The sequence below is a fragment of the Choloepus didactylus genome, chromosome 6 (assembly GCF_015220235.1).
Source record: "Choloepus didactylus isolate mChoDid1 chromosome 6, mChoDid1.pri, whole genome shotgun sequence".
NCBI classification, from domain to species: Eukaryota; Metazoa; Chordata; class Mammalia; order Pilosa; family Megalonychidae; genus Choloepus; species Choloepus didactylus.
The window spans coordinates 36,305,884-36,328,161 of NC_051312.1; the positions used below are offsets into that span (position 1 = coordinate 36,305,884).

A 22,278-nucleotide genomic window follows, 5' to 3' on the forward strand; every position below is an offset into this window, starting at 1 on the left:
TCTTATGTTTTCATCAAGAAGCTTTATTGTTTTTCCTTTTACATTTCAGTACGATACATCTTGAATTAATTTCGTATATGGCATGAGGTAAGAGTCAAGGTTCATTTCTTTTTCCATAAAGATATCCAATTACTCCATTACTACTTATTGAAAAAACAGAAAAAAAAGTTTCCCCCCACTGAACTAGAGGTGTGCGTTTATTATAAATTGGAGGGGTCTAGTTCTAAATTCTCTATTCTGTTCCATCGATCTATTTGAGTACCCTTGTGCCAATACTCGACTCACTTAATCATAGCAAGTCTTGAAATCTGGTAATATAAGTCTTTCAACTCTTTCTCCCCTCCATTTCTCCCTTTTCCTTTTCTTTCTCTCTCTCTCTCTCTCTCTCTCTGTGTGTCTCTCTCTCTCTCTCTCCATTTGTGCAGGGGTGTGGCTATTTTAGGTACAATTCTATGTACATTTTTAGAACCACCCTATCAACTTACACATACATACACACGCAATTTCTGGGTGTTTGAGACTGCTTTGAGTATCTCTAAATCAATTTGACGAGAACTTACATCTTAACAATATTGAATCCTCCAATCTGTGAATGTGGTATACATTTTCATTTATTTAGGTCTTTCTCTCTGCAATGTTTTACAATCAGTACAAAATTATTATACATCTTCCTTTAGATTTATTCCCAGGTATCTGATGTTTTCTTGCTGCTATTGCAAATGATAGTTTTTATCTTCTATTTTCCAATTGTTGAAACTGTTTTTAATAGCAGCCCAAAGTATTCAGTTTATGTCATTTTATAACTGAAATACATCTAGGCTTAGCAGTTTATATTAGCTTCTGTGCAAACCATTTATTCTACACTTATGATATATACTTATACCTACCCTATGGTTTAATCAACTGCTTGCTCTGATTCAGGCTATTAGATCATAAGAAATGTCTCATTGTAAACGAAGTTAGCTTGTACAAAACTTTAAAAACGAAAGAGGCCTAATAAGCAGCTGTCAGATTACATTTAAAGTATTATTTAGATTCACAGTCAGACACAAAATTAAATCCCACACTTAAGATTTCTAAAGTGTCTTTATATTTTGCATAAGGAAAACAAAGGGTTGTAATTATACCCTTGCCCAGAATAATGGTATGCTGGAAGTGCTAGCCAGGGCAGTCCAGCAAGACAAAGGAATAAAAGGCATCCAAATTGGAAAGGAAGAAGTAAAATTGTCATTATTTGCAGATGATATGACCTTATATCTGGAAAACCCTGAGAATTCAACGATACAGCTACGAGAGCTAATAAATTTAGCAAAGTAGCGAGATACAAGATTAATGCACATAAGTCAGTAATGTTTCTATATGCTAGAAATGAACAAACTGAAGACACTCAAGAAAAAGATACCATTTTCAATAGCAACCAAAAAAATCAAGTACCTAGGAATAAACTTAACGAAAGATGTAAAAGACCTATACAAAGAAAACTACATAACTCTACTAAAAGAAATAGAAGGGGACCTTAAAAGATGGAAAAATATTCCATGTTCATGGATAGGAAGGCTAAATGTCATTAAGATGTCAATTCTACCCAAACTCATCTACAGATTCAATGCAATCCCAATCAAAATTCCAACAACCTACTTTGCAGACTTGGAAAAGCGAGTTATCAAATTTATTTGGAAAGGGAAGATGCCTCGAATTGCTAAAGACACTCTAAAAAAGAAAAACCAAGTGGGAGGGCTTACACTCCCTGACTTTGAAGCTTATTATAAAGCCACAGTTGTCAAAACAGCATGGTGCTGGCACAAAGATACACATATAGATCAATGGAATCGAATTGAGAATTCAGAGATAGACCCTCAGATCTATGGCCGACTGATCTTTGATAAGGCCCCCAAAGTCACTGAACTGAGTCATAATGGTCTTTTCAACAAATGGGGCTGGAAGAGTTGGATACCCATATCCAAAAGAATGAAAGAGGACCCCTACCTCACCCCCTACACAAAAATTAACTCAAAATGGATGAAAGATCTCAATATAAAAGAAAGTACCATAAAACTCCTAGAAGATAATGTAGGAAAACATCTTCAAGACCTTGTATTAGGCGGCCACTTCCTAGACTTTACACCCAAAGCACAAGCAACAAAAGAAAAAATAGATAAATGGGAGCTCCTCAAGCTTAGAAGTTTCTGTACCTCAAAGGAATTTCTCAAAAAGGTAAAGAGGCAGCCAACTCAATGGGAAAAAATTTTTGGAAACCATGTATCTGACAAAAGACTGATATCTTGCATATATAAAGAAATCCTACAGCTCAATGACAATAGTACAGACAGCCCAATTATAAAATGGGCAAAAGATATGAAAAGACAGTTCTCTGAAGAGGAAATACAAATGGCCAAGAAACACATGAAAAAATGTTCAGCTGCACTAGCTATTAGAGAGATGCAAATTAAGACCACAATGAGATACCATCTAACACCGATTAGAATGGCTGCCATTAAACAAACAGGAAACTACAGATGTTGGAGGGGATGTGGAGAAATTGGAACTCTTATTCATTGTTGGTGGGACTGTATAATGGTTCAGCCACTCTGGAAGTCAGTCTGGCAGTTCCTTAGAAAACTAGATATAGAGTTACCATTCGATCCAGCGATTGCACTTCTTGGTATATACCCGGAAGATCGGAAAGCAGTGACACGAACAGATATCTGCACGCAATGTTCATAGCAGCATTATTCACAATTGCCAAGAGATGGAAACAACCCAAATGTCCTTCAACAGATGAGTGGATAAATAAAATGTGGTATATACACACGATGGAATACTACGCGGCAGTAAGAAGGAACGATCTGGTGAAACATATGACAACATGGATGAACCTTGAAGACATAATGCTGAGCGAAATAAGCCAGGCACAAAAAGAGAAATATTATATGCTACCACTAATGTGAACTTTGAAAAATGTAAAACAAATGGTTTATAATGTAGAATGTAGGGGAACTAGCAATAGAGAGCAATTAAGGAAGGGGGAACAATAATCCAAGAAGAACAGATAAGCTATTTAACATTCTGGGGATGCCCAGGAATGACTATGGTCTGTTTATTTCTGATGGAAATTATGGTACTTTCTTTTATATTGAGATCTTTCGTCCATTTTGAGTTAATTTTTGTGTAGGGGGTGAGGTAGGGGTCCTCTTTCATTCTTTTGGATATGGGTATCCAACTCTTCCAGCCCCATTTGTTGAAAAGACCATTATGACTCAGTTCAGTGACTTTGGGGGCCTTATCAAAGATCAGTCGGCCATAGATCTGAGGGTCTATCTCTGAATTCTCAATTCGATTCCATTGATCTATATGTGTATCTTTGTGCCAGCACCATGCTGTTTTGACAACTGTGGCTTTACAATAAGCTTCAAAGTCAGGGAGTGTAAGCCCTCCCACTTGGTTTTTCTTTTTTAGAGTGTCTTTAGCAATTCGAGGCATCTTCCCTTTCCAAATAAATTTGATAACTCGCTTTTCCAAGTCTGCAAAGTAGGTTGTTGGAATTTTGATTGGGATTGCATTGAATCTGTAGATGAGTTTGGGTAGAATTGACATCTTAATGACATTTAGCCTTCCTATCCATGAACATGGAATATTTTTCCATCTTTTAAGGTCCCCTTCTATTTCTTTTAGTAGAGTTATGCAGTTTTCTTTGTATAGGTCTTTTACATCTTTCGTTAAGTTTATTCCTAGGTACTTGATTTTTTTAGTTGCTATTGAAAATGGTACCTTTTTTTTGAGTGTCTCTTCAGTTTGTTCATTTCTAACATATAGAAACATTACTGACTTACGTGCATTAATCTTGTATCCCGCTACTTTGCTAAATTTGTTTATTAGCTCTAGTAGCTGTATCGTCGATTTCTCAGGGTTTTCCAGATATAAGGTCATATCATCTGCAAACAATGACAGTTTTACTTCTTCTTTTCCAATTTGGATGCCTTTTATTTCTTTGTCTTGCCGGATTGCCCTGGCTAGCACTTCCAGCACAATGTTGAATAACAGTGGTGACAGCAGGCATCCTTGTCTTGTTCCTGATCTTAGAGGGAAGGCTTTCAGTCTCTCACCATTGAGTACTATGCTGGCTGTGGGTTTTTCATATATGCTCTTTATCATGTTGAGGAAGTTTCCTTCAATTTCTACCTTTTGAAGTGTTTTTATCAAAAAGGGATGTTGGATTTTGTCAAATGGTTTTTCAGCATCTATTGAGATGATCATTTGATTTTTCCCTTTCGAATTTTTAATGTGTTGTAATACATTGATTGATTTTCTTATGTTGAACCATCCTTGCATGCCTGGAATGAACCCCACTTGGTCATGGTGTATGATTTTTTTAATGTGTCTTTGGATTCGATTTGCAAGTATTTTGTTGAGGATTTTTGCATCTATATTCATTAGGGAGGTTGGCCGGTAGTTTTCCTTTTTTGTAGCATCTTTGCCTGGTTTTGGTATTAGATTGATGTTAGCTTCATAAAATGAGTTAGGTAGTGTTCCATTTTCTTCAATATTTTCAAAGAGTTTGAGTAAGATTGGTGTCAGTTCTTTCTGGAAAGTTTGGTAGAATTCCCCTGTGAAGCCATCTGGCCCTGGGCATTTATTTGTGGGAAGATTTTTGATGACTGATTGGATCTCTTTGATTGTGATGGGTTGATTGAGGTCTTCTATTTCTTCTCTGGTCAGTCTAGGTTGTTCATATGTTTCCAGGAAATTGTCCATTTCCTCTACATTATCCAGTTTGTTGCCATACAGTTGTTCATGGTATCCTTTTATAATTTTTTTAATTTCTTCAGGATCTGCAGTTATGTCACCTTTTTCGTTAATTATTTTGTTTATATGGGTCTTGTCTGTTTTTGATTTTGTCAGTCTAGCTAGGGGCTTGTCAATCTTGTTGATCTTCTCAAGGAACCAACTTTTGGTGATATTTATCCTGTCTATTGTTTTTTTGTTCTCTATGTCATTTATTTCTGCTTTAATCCTTGTTATCTCTTTTCTTGTACTTGGTTTAGGCTTGGTTTGCTGTTCATTTTCTAGCTTCTTCAGTTGATCCGTTAGTTCTTTGATTTTGGCTCTTTCTTCCTTTTTAATATATGCGTTTAGTGCTATAAATTTCCCCCTTAGCACTGCTTTTGCTGCATCCCATAGGTTTTGGTATGTTGTGTTCTCATTTTCATTCGTCTCTATATATTTAGCAATTTCTCTTGCTATTTCTTCTTTAACCCACTGATTGTTTAGGAGTGTGTTGTTTAACCTCCAGGTATTTGTGAATTTTCTAAGTCACTGATGGTTATTGACTTCTAATTGTATTCCATTGTGGTCAGAGAATGTGCTTTGAATAATTTCAATCTTTTTAAATTTATTGAGGCTTGTTTTATGTCCCAGCATATGATCTATTCTGGAGAAAGTTCCGTGAGCACTAGAAAAGTATGTGTATCCTGGTGATTTGGGATGTAATGTTCTGTATATGTCTGTTAAATCTAATTCATTTATCAGATTGTTTAGGTTTTCAATTTCCTTATTGGTCTTCTGTCTGGTTGATCTATCTATAGGAGAGAGTGATGTGCTGAAGTCTCCCACAATTACTGTGGAAACAGCAATTGCTTCCTTTAGTTTTGCCAGTGTTTCTCTCATGTATTTTGTAGCACCTTGATTGGGTGCATAGACATTTATGATTGCTATTTCCTCTTGTTGAATTGCCCCTTTTATTAGTATGTAGTGGCCTTCTTTGTCTCTCAAAACATCCCTGCATTTAAAGTCTATTTTATCTGAGATTAATATTGCTACACCTGCTTTCTTTTGGCTGTAGCTTGCATGAAATATTTTTTTCCATCCTTTCACTTTCAATTTCTTTGTGTCCCTGTGTCTAAGATGAGTCTCTTGTATGCAACATATTGATGGTTCATTTTTTTTATCCATTCTGTGAATCTATATCTTTTAATTGGGGAGTTTAATCCATTTACATTCAACGTTATAACCGTGAAGGCATTTCTTGAATCAGCCATCTTATCCTTTGGTTTATGTTTGTCATATATATTTTTCCCCTCTCTATTAATATCCTTTATTGTACCCATACCAAATCTCTTTAGTACTGAACCTTTCTCCAAGTCTCTCTGTCCTTTGTTTCTCTGTCTGTAGGGTTCCCTTTAGTATCTCCAGTAGGGCAGGTCTCTTGTTAGCAAATTTTCTCAGCATTTGTTTGTCTGTGAAAAATTTAAGCTCTCCCTCAAATTTGAAGGAGAGCTTTGCTGGATAAAGTATTCTTGGTTGGAAATTTTTCTCACTCAGAATTTTAAATATATCATGCCACTGCCTTCTCGCCTCCATGGTGGCTGCTGAGTAGTCACTACTTAGTCTTATGCTGTTTCCTTTGTATGTGGTGAATTGCTTTTCTCTTGCTGCTTTCAGAACTTGCTCCTTCTCTTCCGTGTTTGACAGTGTGATCAGAATATGTCTCGGGGTGGGTTTATTTGGATTTATTCCATTTGGAGTTCGCTGAGCATTTATGATTTGTGTATTTATGTTGTTTAGAAGATTTGGGAAGTTTTCCCCAACAATTTCTTTGAATACTCTTCCTAGACCTTTACCCTTTTCTTCCCCTTCTGGAACACCAATGAGTCTTATATTCAGACGTTTTATATGATCTATCATATCCCTGAGGTCCGTTTCGATTTTTTCAAAATTTTTCCCCATTCTTTCTTTTATGCTTTCATTTTCCATTCTATCATCTTCCAGGTCAGTGATTCGTTGTTCAACTTCCTCTAGTCTTGTACTATGAGTGTCCAGAATCTTTTTAATTTGGTCAACAGTTTCTTTAATTTCCATAAGATCATTCATTATTTTATTTAGTCTTGCAATGTCTTCTTTATGCTCTTCTAGGGTCTTCTTGATATGCTTTGTATCCCGTACTATGGTCTCATTGTTCATCTTTAGTTCTTTGAGTAGCTGCTCTAGATGCTGTGTCTCTTCTGACCTTTTGATTTGGGTGTTTGGGTTTGGGTTATCCATATTGTCTGGTTTTTTCATATGCTTTATAATTTTCTGTTGTTTTTGGCCTCTGGGCATTTGCTGAACTTGATAGGGTTCTTTTAGGATTTGTAGACCAATTGAAGTCCTTATCTCTAATTTATCAGATCTACAGCTTCGTGGAGTACACTTTCTCTAACTAACCAGCAGGTGGCGTCCATGAGCCACCTGTTCGCCACAAGCCAGTTCTCCCCTGCTTTGCCTTTTTGGTGAGTGGGGGAGTGAGTCTTGTGGGGTCCAATTGGTGTACCAAGCTTGCATGTGTAGTTGGTGTTGCCCGCCCTGTATATGGGGTGTGTTTCTTGGCGGTCACGGAGGGGGGTGGCTCTAACAATCAAATCTCCCTGGTGATCCTGGAGTTTTAAAGCTGCTGCAATAGTCTAATCCTTCAGTTCAGTCCTGCCACAGTTTGTGTCTGCCACTGACCCACAAGTCCTTGGTATTGGAGTATGGCTCCTGAGACTTGCAAGTAGGTCCCTCTTCCAGGCCGTGCACCCCCTGGTCCTCTGTTGAGGGATGACTGTGCTATGTCACAGTTGAGTGCTGTCCCCCCAGGGTAGCTCTGGGCTGCTGGGCTGTGTAGGGAGGCTCCCAGTCTGCTGAAATGATGGCTGAATGGGGCTTTGTTAATTCACACTGCTCCACCTTCCCAACTCTGGAACAATCAGTTGAGGTTGCAGGGAAGGCTAATGTCCACGCCCAGTTTTGTGGTGTGTGCCTGTTATTTGAAGTACTTCTGTCACACTGGGTTGTCTGGGGCAGCTCTGGGCTATGAGGCTGGCGATGGGCAGGAGTGCTTCCTGTCCACCAGGACGATGGCTGTGAGTGGACACCCCCCTTTTCTGGGGAAGTTGTGGTGTTTAGTGAATTTTCTCAGCCACTGTATTATTGCCTTTTGTCTCAGAGCTCTCTTAGTTCTGCTCTTGTCTTGACCTGCCCAATTGCAAGTCTTTGAAGCTTTCTGTATTGGGCTTCTTAGAGTAATTGTTTTAGAAAAAGAAAAAAGGATTAAAAAAAAAAAAAAAGGCCCCTCCTCACAGATCTAATGGGTTATTGAAACGCTAAGAGACAAAGCAATTAGGGCCATTAAGGAAAGGTCCACAGGGCAGAGAGATCTGCTTTTCTTCGGGATTTGCATATGAGCCTCAGGGCCTGAGCTCTGCCCTTCCCCTTTCTATGTTTACCAGAACTCCAAAAATCCTCCGCTTTTATTTTGGAGTTTTTTGTGCTGTTTTTTTCTATGCCTGTCTCCTCTCTGCTGAGCTGGCTGCTCTCAGATCCTCTGGTGTCTGGTCTCAGTCTATGTATGGTTGGAGTTTGGATCAGTAGAATGAGTTTCCGATAAGAGCTTCCACTGCAGTTCTCCCTTCTCCTTCCTGGAGCTGACAGCCCCTCCTCCCACGGGACTGAGCCTGGCAGGGAAGGGTGCGGGTCCCCTGGTCACAAAAAGTTACAGATTTTGCTGATCTCAGCAGTTCCACATTTTCATGAGTGTTGTATGAAGTATGTCCAAAGTCAGATTGCTCTGTGGTGTCCAGTGCATGCAGTTCCTGGATTTCTACCTACTTTCCTGGAGGAGTAACTAAAACATAAAGCTCACCAGTCCGCCATCTTGCCCCGCCTCGAAAATCTAACTTGTTTTAAAAACGTTAATCTGGAGGCAGTATAACATTTTAACGTTAAAGGGTGTGAGCTCTGTGGCCAATTTCCTTGAGTTCAAATCCAAGCCCTGTGATTTTGGGTAAATCCCTAATGTCTCTGCACACTTAACATACTGTTTTCTCATGTATACAAAGGGTAAATCCTACCTAGTAGAGTAGTGTGAGGGTTAAATGAGCTATTGTAAGTCAAGTGCTTAGTATAGTACCTGGCTCTAGTAAAGCCATCAACAGAAGTTGGTAATTATTTCAGTTGCCCAATTCTGGTGAAGAAACAGGTGAAATGAATATTTTTAGACCTTGATGACAGCAATATATATTGGAGCAAAGCTTTTGGTGGATTGTTTGGCATTTTATAACTAGAGCCATCAAAATATTCCACTGCTAGCAATCTTTCCTAAGAAAATTATTTGAAATACAGAAAAGGACTTATGCAGAAAGGTAATAACCTAACCATTATTAATACTAGCTAAGCACTGTTAGCAACTTAAATAAGCAAAATCAGAATAGTATATCCATTTATCGAACCTTTAGACAATCACTTAAACTGTTGGCTATAAAAACTATGTAGTAATATGTTTTTTATATAGTAATCTTTCATGATCACCTGAACAGTAGAGTAGCAACACCACAAAATATCTGCATAGAAGAAAAGCTTACAAGGAAATACTTCCAAATGTTGAGTGTATGGTGAGGGGGTGCACTGGTTAAGGTATCTTTTTGGGGTATCTACTCTGATCCATTGACTTTTATACTTATATTCTTGTTTCAGTACCACAGTATTTAATAGCTAAAGGTTTAGTAGAATTTTAAAATATAGAAAGGCAATAATTTCAAGGTGAGTTCTTGTTTTCTTTAAAAGAATATTGCCTAATTGTCTTGGTTGGCAGCAGTAGAAAGTGAACCCAGAGAAGAACAAGGGAAATACAGCTGTGTTGAGCTTTCCATTTGGGTGCCCACTTCATCACAGCCTCACATCAGTTTTCACTGTAGCAGCACCTGGCCTATAGTAAACATTTGATAAGTATTTGATGTACTTCTTTGGCAACCTGACTTGCTGTATAGTACAGAGATTGTAAATTACTGCTTAAAATCCAGTTGTGAATTTATGTATTTCAAAAGAAATTCTTAACAGGCAATATTTTCTTCTCACACTTAAAGTGAGTTTTGGTGTATCTTAAACAAACCTAAATCATTCATGTACACCTCATCTAAAGGTTTTTTCTTTGGATACATAACTTATAAAATCAATTTAATAATGTATTCACTATTACTGTATTTCATCAGAATTAAGATGCCATCAATTGTAACATGCATACTAATTTCAGAGATGTTAAAATATGAAAACAAACAGTGGTATTTTAGAAACTATGAAATATAGTAATTAACTAAAAAGTAGTGACGTAACTCCATGTGCTGCATTTGGGAGGTTGAGGGTAAGAATATCAATCAATTTATTTTTATTATTATTTTTTTTACATTTTTTATTGTGAAATATATATACAATAAAAGTGATAACCTTCAAAGTACAATTTAACAAGTAGCTACAGAGCAAACATCAAAGCATGTTATGGGTTATAGTTCCACCATGTCAGTTATTTCCTTCTAGCTATTCTAGTACTCTAGAAACTAAAAAAAAATTTATATAAAGATTCAGTATTCATAATCTTTTGTTAAATCCTATCTTGTCCGTTGCTACCCTCTCTCTCATTTGATCACTTTCTCAATCTTCAGGGATTTCTGGGGAGTGACCACCCCAACTTTTTCATATTCAAAAGGGATGTTGACATTATGGGGAAGGGGATGCATCTGGTTGATGTTCTTGAAGAGACTGATGCCTCTGGGTTTTGGGACTTACTTGGCATAGTAATACTTGGGAAGATTTAAGTTTCTGAAAAGTAAACTTAGTAAGTGAAACTTTTATAGACTTTCAGATAGGGACCTAGGTATTCTTTAGTATTTTTGGGACTACTGTTGATTAGGGCTTGGCTTACTGTGGGCATTTGGAATATCTCGCAGGAGCTTACATAAGAGTAAGAGGATAGCCTCTCGACACTATTTGAAATCTCTTAGCCACTGAAACCTTATTTTGTTAACTTTCTTTTCCCCATTTTGGTAAAGAAGACCTCCTCAATTCCTTGATACCAGGGCCAGGTTCATTCTTGGGAGTTGTGTCCCACATTATCAGGGAGACTCACTCCCCTGGGAGTCATATCCCACATAAGGGGAGTGTAATGAATTTATCTGCAGAGTTGGGCTTAGAGAGAGAAGGGCTACTACACCTAAGTAACAAAAGAGGTACTCTGGAGGTGACTCTTAGGCATAATTATAGGTAGGCTTAGCCTTCCCTTTACAGCTGTTAGGTTTCACTAGAGCAAGCCTCAAGATCAAGGGATTGACTTATTAAGTAAGGTGTTCCTAATTTCACATAACATATATTCTGTCCAAGATAAACAATTAATGTCTCATATTATCTTCACTTAGTTGTACAATTATCATCACTCTCAATTTTAAACAATTATCATAACCCCAAACACCCCATCAGCCCCTAACTATTTATCCCTAGTATTTGTGTGGTACTGGTAAGGTATTCCTACTAAATACGGTCTATAATACGAAATGGGTAGTTTTTCCCATATACCATTCTGTTGTTAACTCTTTGTACCAGTGTCATACCTTAGAAGGAGATCATGCAAGCACTTATTTACATGTGTAGTGCTAATCTGTGGGATACATGCCTTTAAACAACCCCTTTCAATCATGTTCACCTACAACGAAGCACTGATACTTATAATCCCATTAAGGAACTAACATCACCTGTCCATTCCCATCCTCATTAACATGTCTGTATGTCTTAGGTAATCATTCCCCCTTCACTATCTTCTATCTATAGTTCCCCTATATTCTACATTATAAGACATTGATTTTACATTGTTCAGGGAGATTGTATTAGTGATAACACACAATATCTCTCCTTTTGTGTCTGACATTTCACTCAGCATTTATGCCTTCAAGGTTCATCCATGTTGTCATGTTTCAGGGCCTTGTTTCTTCTTACTGCTGCATAGTTCATAGTATTCCATTGTATGTATATGCCACATTTTGTTTATCCACTCGTCTGTTGATGGACACTTTGATAATTTCCATCTCTTGGCAAGTGTGAACAATGTTGCTATGAACATTGTTATTGCCAATGTGAATGGAATTTTTTTCTTGATTGCCTCTTCAGTTAGGTCTTTAGAGTTGGTATAGAGGAACAATACTGATTTTGTGCATTAATCTTGTATGCGGATACTTTTCTGAAATTGTTTACTAGCTCAAGTAGCTTTGCTGTTGATTTCTCAGGATTTTTAAAATATAAGATCATATCATCTGCAAATAATGATAGTTTTACTTCTTCCTTTCCAATTTGGATGCCTTTTATTTCTTTGTCTTGCTGAATTGCTCCGGCTAGAACTTCTAGCACAATGTTGAATAGTGGTGACAGTGGGCAACCTTGTCTTGTTCCTGATCTTAGAGGAAAGGCTTTCAGTCTTTCACTGTAGAGTACTATGTTGGCTTTGGATTTTTCACATATGCCCTTTATCATATTGAGGAAGTTTCCCTCAATTCCTACCTTTTGAAGTGTTTTTATCAAAAAAGGATGTTGAATTTTGTCGAATGGTTTTTCAGCATCTGTTGAGATAATCATTTGATTTCTCCCTTTCAATTTGTTAATATGTAGTATTACATTGATTGATTTTCTTATGTTGAAACACCCTTGCATGTTTACAATGAACCCCACTTGGTTGTGGTGTATGAGTCTTTTCATGTGCCTTTGGATTAGATTTGCAAGTACTTCATTGAGAATCTATATTCATTAGGGAGACTGGCCTGTAGTCTTCCTTTCTTGTAGTATCTTTATCTGACTTTGGTATTAGAGTGATGTTACCTTCATAGGTTTTGACATGTTGTGTTCTCATTTTCATTCATCTCTAGATATTTACTGATTCCTCTTGAAATTTCTTCATTGACCCACTGACTGTTTAGAAGTGTGTTGTTTAACCTCCACATATTTGTGAATGTTCTGGTTCTTTGGTGGTTATTGATTTCTAGTTGGATTCCATTATGGTCAGAGAATGTGCTTTGAATAATTTCAATCTTTTTAAATTTATTGAGGCTTTTTTTGTGCCTAGAGAAGAATGTATATCCTGGTATTTGGGATGTAACACTCTATATATGTCTCTTAATTCTAATTCATTTATCACATTGTTTAGGTTCTCAATTTTCTTATTCATTCTCTGTCTAGTTGTTCTATCTATAGAAGAGTGGTATACTGATGTCTCCCCTTGTTATTGTAGAAATGTCTATTGCTCCCTTCAGTTTTGCCAATGCTTGTCTCATGCACTTTAGAGTGCCTTGATTGGATGCATAAACATTTATGATTGTTATTTCTTCTTGATGAATTGTCCCTTTTATTAATACATAGTGCCCTTCTTTGTCTCTTATAACATCTTTACATTTAAAGTCTATTTTGTCTGATAATTGCATTGCTACTCCTGCTTTGTCTTGGCTGAAGCTTGCATGGGATATTTTTTTCCATCCTTTCTCTTTCAATCTCTTTGGGTTGCTGGGTCCAAGATGAGTCTCTTGTAAACAGCATATTGAAGGTTCATACTTTTTAATCCATTCTGTCAATCTGTATCTTTTAATTGGGGAGTTTAATCCACTCACATTCAAAGTTATTACTATAAAGGCAGTTCTTGAAGCAACTATTTTATCCATTGGTTTTTATTTGTCACATCTATTTTTTTTCATTCTGCCAGTCTGTTTCTTTTAACCAGGGAGTTTAATCCATTCACATTCAAAATTATTACTGTGAAGGCAGTTCTTGAACCAACCACCTTATCCTTTGGTTTTTGTCGATCTATTCCCACCCCACTCCCTCTTTTTTTCCTTTAAGTTATCCTTACTAATACTCTTCAGTTCTGTGCTCTTCTCCAGGCCTCTCTCTCTTTTCTTTTTTCCTCAGCCAGTAGAATTCCCTTTAGTATTTCTCACAGGGCAGGTCTCTTATTAACAAATTCTTTCAGCATTTGTTCGTCTGTGAAAATTTTAAACTCTACCTCAGTTCTTAAGGAGAGCTTTGTTGAATAAAGAATTCTTGGCTGGCAATTTTTCTATTTCAGAATCTTAAATATGTCATACCATTGCCTTCTTGCCTCCATGGTGCCTGCTGAGTAGTCAATACTTAGTTTTAATGTGGTTTCCCTTGTACGTGGTGAATCGCTTCTCTCTTGCTGCTTTCAGGACTTTCTCCTTCTCTCCAGCATTTGAAAATCTGATTAGTATATGTCTCGGAGAAGTTCTATTTGGATTTATTCTATTTGGAGTTCGTTAGGCTTCTTTGATTTGCATATTTATTTGCTTAGAAGAGTTGGGAAGTTTTCCCCAACTATGTCTTCAAATACTCTTCCTAGCCCTTTATCCTTCTCTTCTCCTTCTGGGACACCAATAATTCTTATATTTGTGTACTTTGTGTTATCCGTCATTTCCCTGAGCTCCATTTCAAATTTTTTGATTTTTTTCACCATTTGTTCTTTTGTGCGTTTGTATTCAATCGTCTATCCTCTAGTTCACTGATTCTTTCTTCTGCCTTTTCAAATCTGCTGTTCTGTGTCTTTAGCATATTTTTAATTTGATCCACAGTATCTTCTATTTCCATAAGATCTGCTATTTTTTTAATTTACTCTTTCAAATTCCTCTTTATGCTTTTCTCAAATCTTCTTGATGACCTGTATGTTTTAGCCAATCCAATGAAGTTGTTTTGGAGATTTTTGTGTACTTCTTTGATTAATTGCTCCAAGTTCTGTGTCTTCTCTGGCTTTTTAATTTGGTTGTTTGGCTTGTCCGTATCTTCTTGGGTCTTCATGTGCTCTGTGATTTTCTGTTGACTTCAGGACATTTGCTTATCTTGATAAGGTTACTTTGGGAAATGCAGGATTATTTGCACTTTTATATGTTTTTTGGCAAAGCCACAGCTTATTGGAGTGCACTTTCCCCATCTACCATGCTGATGGCACACTTGAGCCACCTGTTACCCTCAAGCCAGCTTTCCCCCAGCTGCACCTGTTGCTGAGCAGGGTCCAAACCAGGTGTAAATCCAATCAGCGTACCAATTCTCTGTGTGCACTAGGGACTGCCATCCCTGGGGATCGGGGCATGGGCCCTGTGCAGTTCAGCAGGGAGTCTGCTTAAGGGCACTGTGGGTCTGGTGATTCCCAGGCCTCTGAGTGGATCACTCTCAGGCTGTGGGGCTGCACATCTCACCCTCCAGCTCAAATGTGGCCTGCTCCCTGCCCACTGTGCACCTGTGAGCCTCTGAGGTGGGCAAGGGGTTCCTGGTGTTTCCGTGTGGCACCTTTGCCTATCCCTGCCTCTTGCTCATATACACACTGACTTCTGTGGAGGGAGAGTAAATGTGGCCAACACAGGTCCACTGTTTCCTGGGTTCCCTCACAGGAGCTCCCAGCTGCTGGGCTGAGGAGGATTATCTTCCCAGCTAATTGCTGAGGTGGGTGCGCAGGAGTGGAGAGCTGCTCCCTCCCCTGCTCAGAGGCCACCTCACTGTTGCCAGTCCTGGGTGGCAGTCCCAGGTGAATAAACTCACCAGGTCCTTTGAGATGCAATTTCTCTGCTTTTTCATCCAAGTCCCCATACATATTGTAGAGGTCACTCTCTGGCCGCTTGTACCTGGGGACCACTGTCCTGGGCATTTTCTGTCTTTTCTCTAGTTTCTTTTGGAGGAGAATTTTGCTCTACCTCACCTATTCCACCATCTTCCTGGAAGTTAAGTCCTTGTTTTGAGAATGCATTGTAATCTCTTGGGAGGACTGGCTGGCTCCTATGTCAACTGTCTAACCCAGTGGTCCCCAAGCCCCTTTGCAAATGGCACACATCCTGGGAGCCAGAGACAGAAATTCGGCCCCTATTCTTCCTTGTGGCTCCCAACAGTCCTGAGAGTCTCTTGGATCTGGTCTGGTGCCAAGCTCTCAGTGGGGCTACACAAGCCAGAGAGCAAGGAAGAAACCCCACAGCATGGGGGCCAAAGGACCCCAAGTACCCTCCCTTTGGTGCGTCCATGCCTCACTCTTCCGCTCTGCCCATGCATGAGTCTCTGGAAGATGCATTTGGGGTGTGCCTGATCCTTGTGCGTGCAACCTATCTATTCTCACCAGAACAACCTTTAAATTGTGCTCTGACTTGGTTGATATAAAAATATCTATAACTTAAAGTTGCAAACAGTGTAATATTAAGCAGTGTACATGCTGTGATGAGTAGGATAAAATAAGAACTAAATGTTTCAGACTGACATAAAAAAGTGGCAAAGTATTTTTAGCAGTTATATCATTCTTATTTAAATGTAAATTTCTAAAACAATTAACTATATTATTATAAGTTTACTCATTTATAAACAGAACCCTTCAAAAATAAAACAAAATCTTTTTTAGGCCCTCTCTAGAAATAAGTAATTGTATTCTGAAAAACAAAACATGGCATTTTTTTTTATGCCCTCCCTAGAAAAATACAAATTGCACTTTGACTCCTCTAAATAGTATATGGAGCTACAAAGAAACATAAAATCTCACCTCAGAGCTATTGATCGCCAAAGCTTGAAGTAACAGCTTAGTGGCATCAAGGTGAAGGCCATAGTGAATCAAAAGGTTGGCCAAGTTGACAAGAGGAATGTCCTGGTATTGAAGTGGAGCTAGATTCAAAGCCCTCTGAAGACAAGCAATAGCGAAAGTGCTATTTCCTACTGCTCTCCAGTAGAGTCCAGCTTCATTGAGTATGAGCCAGACAGGAGCATTTGGCTAAAAAAAAACCCAAAATATTTCAGTTAATACAAGAATAATTGCTCCAAAGGATTTTTAGTAAGTACATTTTGACTTTTAATTGCAATTACTAAGCGTTTAAGTTTCAGATGTCCAAAGTAGGTGACTCACCTTGTTAATAGCATGGAATAAGAAAGATCCAATTTCTTCTTCTGGGATAGTATGGTTATTAATACGGGAAAGTAAAATCTGAAAATACCAACATGAAGATGCACTCAATTTAAAATAACAGGGAAGACATTTTAAAAGAACTTCGATACATGGCAGTCTTTACTTGAACTTCTTAGGAATAGTTAATCTGAACAGATATTTATAATCATATACATAATGAGGTCAACAACACACCAGTAGGTGTTGACCTGCTGACATATATGCACTGATTTTTAAGGCCAGTACATAGGTAATGCACATTATTTCTTAAGAGTACATCAAGGAGTAACAAGATTGGCCATAAGATGAGCTATGAGTACCTGGGGATTCATTATATTATTCTCTCTACTCTTTTATATATTTGAAATTTTCCTTTAAAATAAGTTAGAAGATATATACACACACATGCATTAAGGCAAATGAACATACCTTATTAAAGTCAACTTAAGTGCCCAGGACTGAACGAGAAATTATTCAGAAGATGATAGCATGTAACCCCTGATATGATGAAAATCTGCTATCTTCCCTAGCTGGAAAAGCACTATATCCCCAGTTAACCTATTTTATGTTCTTGGAGCATTTATATAACTGTGAGCAACTCTAAGGCAGGTATTATGGCCTATTTATCCTTGTATTCTTAGCACCCCATACTGCCCGGCACATTTTTTTGCTTCAGGAAATGTTTCATGACTGTAAGCAGAAACTGCTTGCAGTTTTGAAATTAAGCTTAAAAAGAAAAAAAAAGGCAGCTGTGATGGTGATGGTCTGTTTTCTTTCATTTGTATCTATGGAATGGTATCTAATATAGTAATCTACAACTCAATATTAAAACATTCTAGGTTATAAATAACTAATAGGAATTAAAGAAAACAGTTTAACAGACTTACTCAGAATGTTTGCAAAGGGGTTTTCAAATTCATACAAATTCCCAAGGGCCTCATAAAAGGCCAAAGTAGGGCTGATAAGGCTGTGGAAAAGAACCTTCATGCTTTCAATTTATACAAACTTCTGGAAGCTTGGAGGATACAAAGCTAAATTGAAGTTGGTCAGAATGATCTCCTTTAGCCTAACTCCATTAGGTAAATTGAGAGTTCTGGGTTATTCATTAAAGAAATAGAGTTTAGGGGGTCTATATAAGCAGTAGCCCTGAAAAACACTTTCCTGGCACTCCTTTAATCGCATGCCTGATTTCTCAATCATTTCACCAATTCTTTAACTCTGTCCTTCAAGTTTTATAAACATAAAGCTCAACAACTGTCTCTATCAAAGTTTTGTCCTACCTAACAGACTTCTGAAGTCACCCAGAATGGAAAGAAATAAAGACCAACCTAAGTGAGCCTTACTTTTCGTGCATGGTCATCTGGTATTTTGGCTTTCAGATCCATGCGGACCTCTAATTCTTTGACTAAGTAGGACAGAGTCTGGCTTTTTCTGAAGTCAGTTATGGAACAGTCTGGGGTTTGGACCTCTTCTTCTGAAGAATAATCATCACTGTTGAGTTCGTGGATCCTGGCATTAAAAAAAGGAACAAGGTTCACATTTTCACAGTTTGGGTGACTTCAAAACAAAGATTTAGCCTTTCAAGTCCAAGTCTGGTGATCTCAAAGAACTGCTGGATGACAATCATGCAGAATCAGGGCTTTGCCAAATCCATCAGCACTTGCCTGAGTCCTTTGTTTTCCGGAGGCAGAAAATAGGTTGGTAATTCCCCACCAACAGGAACTCTAGGGTAGCTTTCCACACAATCTGCTCTTTTAGGCCACAGAATATGCTGTTTGTCCTAACGAAGAAAAAAAGTTTCTCATAAATTCCTTTGGATTCAATATCTCAATAAACTAAATGAACTTTTAAAAGAATATAAATATAGTCGGGTAATTGAAAAGAAGTTTAATATTTTAAGATAAATGTGGTAGACAGTGTGGTTGATTTTGTAGCGTTCCTTCTACCTCAGATTATAATTACTTGTCTAAGTCAGGCACAGTAATTCCACTTGTTTTATCACAGACTGGTTCAGGGTTGGCCAGGTCTAAGCTAGCTAAGTCAATGAGCCACAAAGAAAGGCTTTCTTGAAAGAAAAGCAAGTGTTAGTCTCTTATGCCACACCTGAACAAAATAGAATGTTGTTCTAGTTGCTGCTGGCTGTCATCTTAAATAATCAGGATGAAATAAGCTTTAGGATGAAACCAACACTGTAGATGGCAAAGTGGAGAAACAGAAAGAAACGGGTCACTGATGATATATTATCACTGGGCTACCGAATCAACCAAACCTGAAGAATGCCCTAATTCTGGACTTCCTGATATATGAGGCAAGTTTTCTTTTTTTTAAAGCTAGTTTGAATTGGAATTTATTATCTGCACCTGAAAGCATGCATTTGCTTCTAAAATAGGCATAGAAAACTATTTTTCCCTGAACAAAAACCTTTTCATTTCTAGGGCTAAAGTTTAACAACTGCTTTTTGACTTATGAAATAATCATTTTTTCTAAATAAAAATGTCACATACCAGAAGCTTACTAAACTTACCTAGAAGCAATTTAAACTTTGGGGTATTTACAATACATACAATCAAATCTGCATGGTAGTATTAATTCTGTTAGAATAAAAATGTGATTAAATTCTGAAATTTTAAGGGTGAACAAAACAAACATGGTCCCCACCCTCAAATCTTGATATCGCCACCAACTAACATACAACTATTTCTCAGTCAGCCTAGAAATACAGAGATTTATTAATTTGTTTATTGTCTGTATTTTCCGCTAGAATGTTCCAGCAAAGCAAGGAGCGTATCTACTATATTCCTAATACCTAGAACACAGCGTGGAACATGGTTGAGGCTCAATAAATATATATTAAATAAATGAAATAAGTGAACTATATACAAGCATACACTTAGGTCAAGTACAGAAACTTGTTAAAGTTGTTAATTATACTCAGAGACCATAGCTATATGTATTGAAATCAGGTTATCTATCTTCCCTGCTTGACTGGCAAGATGAATTCAAGGGAGAGCCTGTGTTTTACTTATTCTCTAACTAGCAGCATCTTTTATTTTTGTAGAAGTTTAATAAATGTTTTCTGAAATAAGCTGAATGATGATAGGGGCCATGTTAATATCAGTGAGTCTGAGGTCCACTGCCTTAGGGGATCTCAACTATTTGAGAAAACTCCCTCAACAACCTCTATTAACTTACCCTGTAGGAATCAGAGTTCCTGCCCCAGATCCAGAGAATAGAATGGGCTATGGGAGAAGGCTTGACTGAATCACTGACATCACTCTGATTTGCCTGAACATCAAAGTTCACAGATGTCATACTGGAGGTTGATGAATCCTCACCAAACTAGAAAATGAAAAGTTAAATCAAACTGGAGGTAGATAAGGAGTTATTACTAAATCTGAATTCAAACCAATAAAGATTAGTGAATATTCACAATTAGTAGAAAATCAGAAAGTAATTCCGTAATAAAACAATCAGAACTTTTAATTTTAAGAACTATGCCCAGTTTTCTCTCATGGATAATGAATGTTTAGCAACTTTCAATAAACTCTGTCACTGGAGTATGAGAGAAATGGTATGGATTGTCTTCCTGTCCCTTTATTTCATTCCTATGATTGAGACTCTTTTAGGCTTAATGATCAGCTGATTTACATATTTGATTCATTTCTTTCCTCCTCTTCCTAGAATAAAATGATTATTACTCTATAAATTTGTATGTCATGAGAAGAAGCAATGGAAAGGGTTCTTAATAGTTTAATTTAGCTATTGTTTAGAGACTAAAGATTATTGTACAGTCAATCCCTAAAAAAAGCATTAGAGGCTGAAAGGAGAAATCAGGAGATGAAATAATACAAACATATTCAGCCTCCCCCAAACCAGTGTACAACAATGTTTGATATTCTCACAATATACTATAGTTCTGTATATTTCTGCAACATTGCTAGATAAAGAGAATGGGATCAGAGAAGGCTGGAGGAGGAAGACACAAGAAACAGGAATGCCTATGATAAATTTGAAGTTCTAGGCCTTTATGAATAGGAATGAATTCTTTCACTATATACTGGTGATACAATTTTACGGATATATAATATTGGAAGCTACGCTGGTACAAGGCAGTCTTCCAAACAGTCTGTCTTGAGACCACTGTGATGTACCCATGCCAAAAGTTACACTGCATTTCAATCTATTCCATTTCTGGATATTCCCTTTTTTTCCTCTTAAAATGCTTGGATTTAAGACAAGAACTACAATCCCAGAGGGTATGAGTCTGTTCTTCCTTTACTCCTTCTCTTCAAAACCAAATATGTGACATTGCTAAGAGCTGGTTCACAAAAACCACAGAAATTTTTTGGTCCATATTAACACTTCTGTTCCTAAACAGCTTCTTAATTTTGCTTCTTACTCTTTTCCCAGCATTGTCTAGGTTCTTTCCAGATTAAAGAGTTCTCATTTTTCTTGGTTTGTTCTCCTACAGAAGATCTTCTGATCTTCTAATCATTTTAACTACTTATCTCATGGAAAGTTCTATATTTATGATTACGGTCGTGATGAGTTTTTCATAAGAATAGGATAAATACTATTTATTCTTTTCGATGATACTTGGAATTCTGGTGGTGCTTACTGTCTATATCACTCATTCAGCATCAATTAATGCTATTTGATATCATTGCATTTATATATCCTTTCTTTCTAACTAGGTATCTAGGCCAGGACTGTGTATATATATATGTGTGTGTGTAGGTACATGTATGTGTGTGTATGTATACACACATACACATAAGTGAGAGAGAGCATGTGCCTAGCACTGGTGCTTAATAAATATTTTCTGTTGATAATGATCATTTTGTTGACATTTTGGTTGAAGAAAGAGAGAGCATGACTACTGTTTCCCAGATTTTAAATTATAGGCCTCTAATAGGTTTAAGATGGAAAGATGAAGGCTTTGAATTAAGTAGTAACAATAGCCCAATCCTAGCTCCCATGGCAAAGAAGAAAAGAAGCAAATGTGGTATATACAGATATTTTGGGAAGTAGAAATGTCATTCGTGGAGTAACTAAGTACTCCCCACAAAATTTGATTTTATAAAAATAACACTAAGAATCTTAAAAAGGTAAGTGAAAGTCACAGATTTCATGGATCAACATACAAGGCATCAAGGGGGATGTGCTGGTTTGGATATATTATGTCCCTCAAAAAGCCATGTTCTTTAATGCAATCTTGTGAGTACAGATCTATTAATCCTTTTGATTTGGGTGTGACCTCTTGATTGAATGTTGCCATGGAGATTTGACCCCATACATTCAGGGTAGGTCTTAATTAGATCACTGGAGTCCTTTAAAAGAGCTCATGGAGAGGAGAAGCTCAGAGATGCTGAGACAGACTTTTGGAGAGACTCTTGCTGATGCTTTGAGATGCCTGGAGACATTTAGAGATGCTAGCCCAGAGTTTGCCCCAGAGAAGCTAAGAGAGGACCCAAACACCTAGATGCACAGGAGCTGAAGAAGCTAAGAGAGACAAGCCCAGAGACATTTTGGAGAAAATC

General features: G+C 37.5%; 1 protein-coding gene across 5 annotated transcripts in view; it reads right to left on the bottom strand.

Moving 5' to 3' along the window:
- The window catches only part of TTC17 (tetratricopeptide repeat domain 17), a 164,500-nt gene that overhangs the window by 90,895 nt on the left and 51,327 nt on the right, over nt 1-22,278 (bottom strand). For all 5 annotated transcript variants that reach the window (XR_005217353.1, XM_037838737.1, XM_037838736.1 and 2 more), the window contains 5 exons: nt 19,931-20,077; nt 18,403-18,518; nt 18,082-18,247; nt 16,700-16,777; nt 16,343-16,567 (listed from right to left, as the gene is read on the bottom strand). Coding sequence is in view for 4 of the 5 variants with exons in the window: in XM_037838737.1 (XP_037694665.1) it covers nt 16,343-16,567; nt 16,700-16,777; nt 18,082-18,247; nt 18,403-18,518; nt 19,931-20,077 (732 nt within the window). In the remaining variant the exon portion in view is untranslated. The remainder of the gene's footprint in view (nt 1-16,342; nt 16,568-16,699; nt 16,778-18,081; nt 18,248-18,402; nt 18,519-19,930; nt 20,078-22,278) is intronic.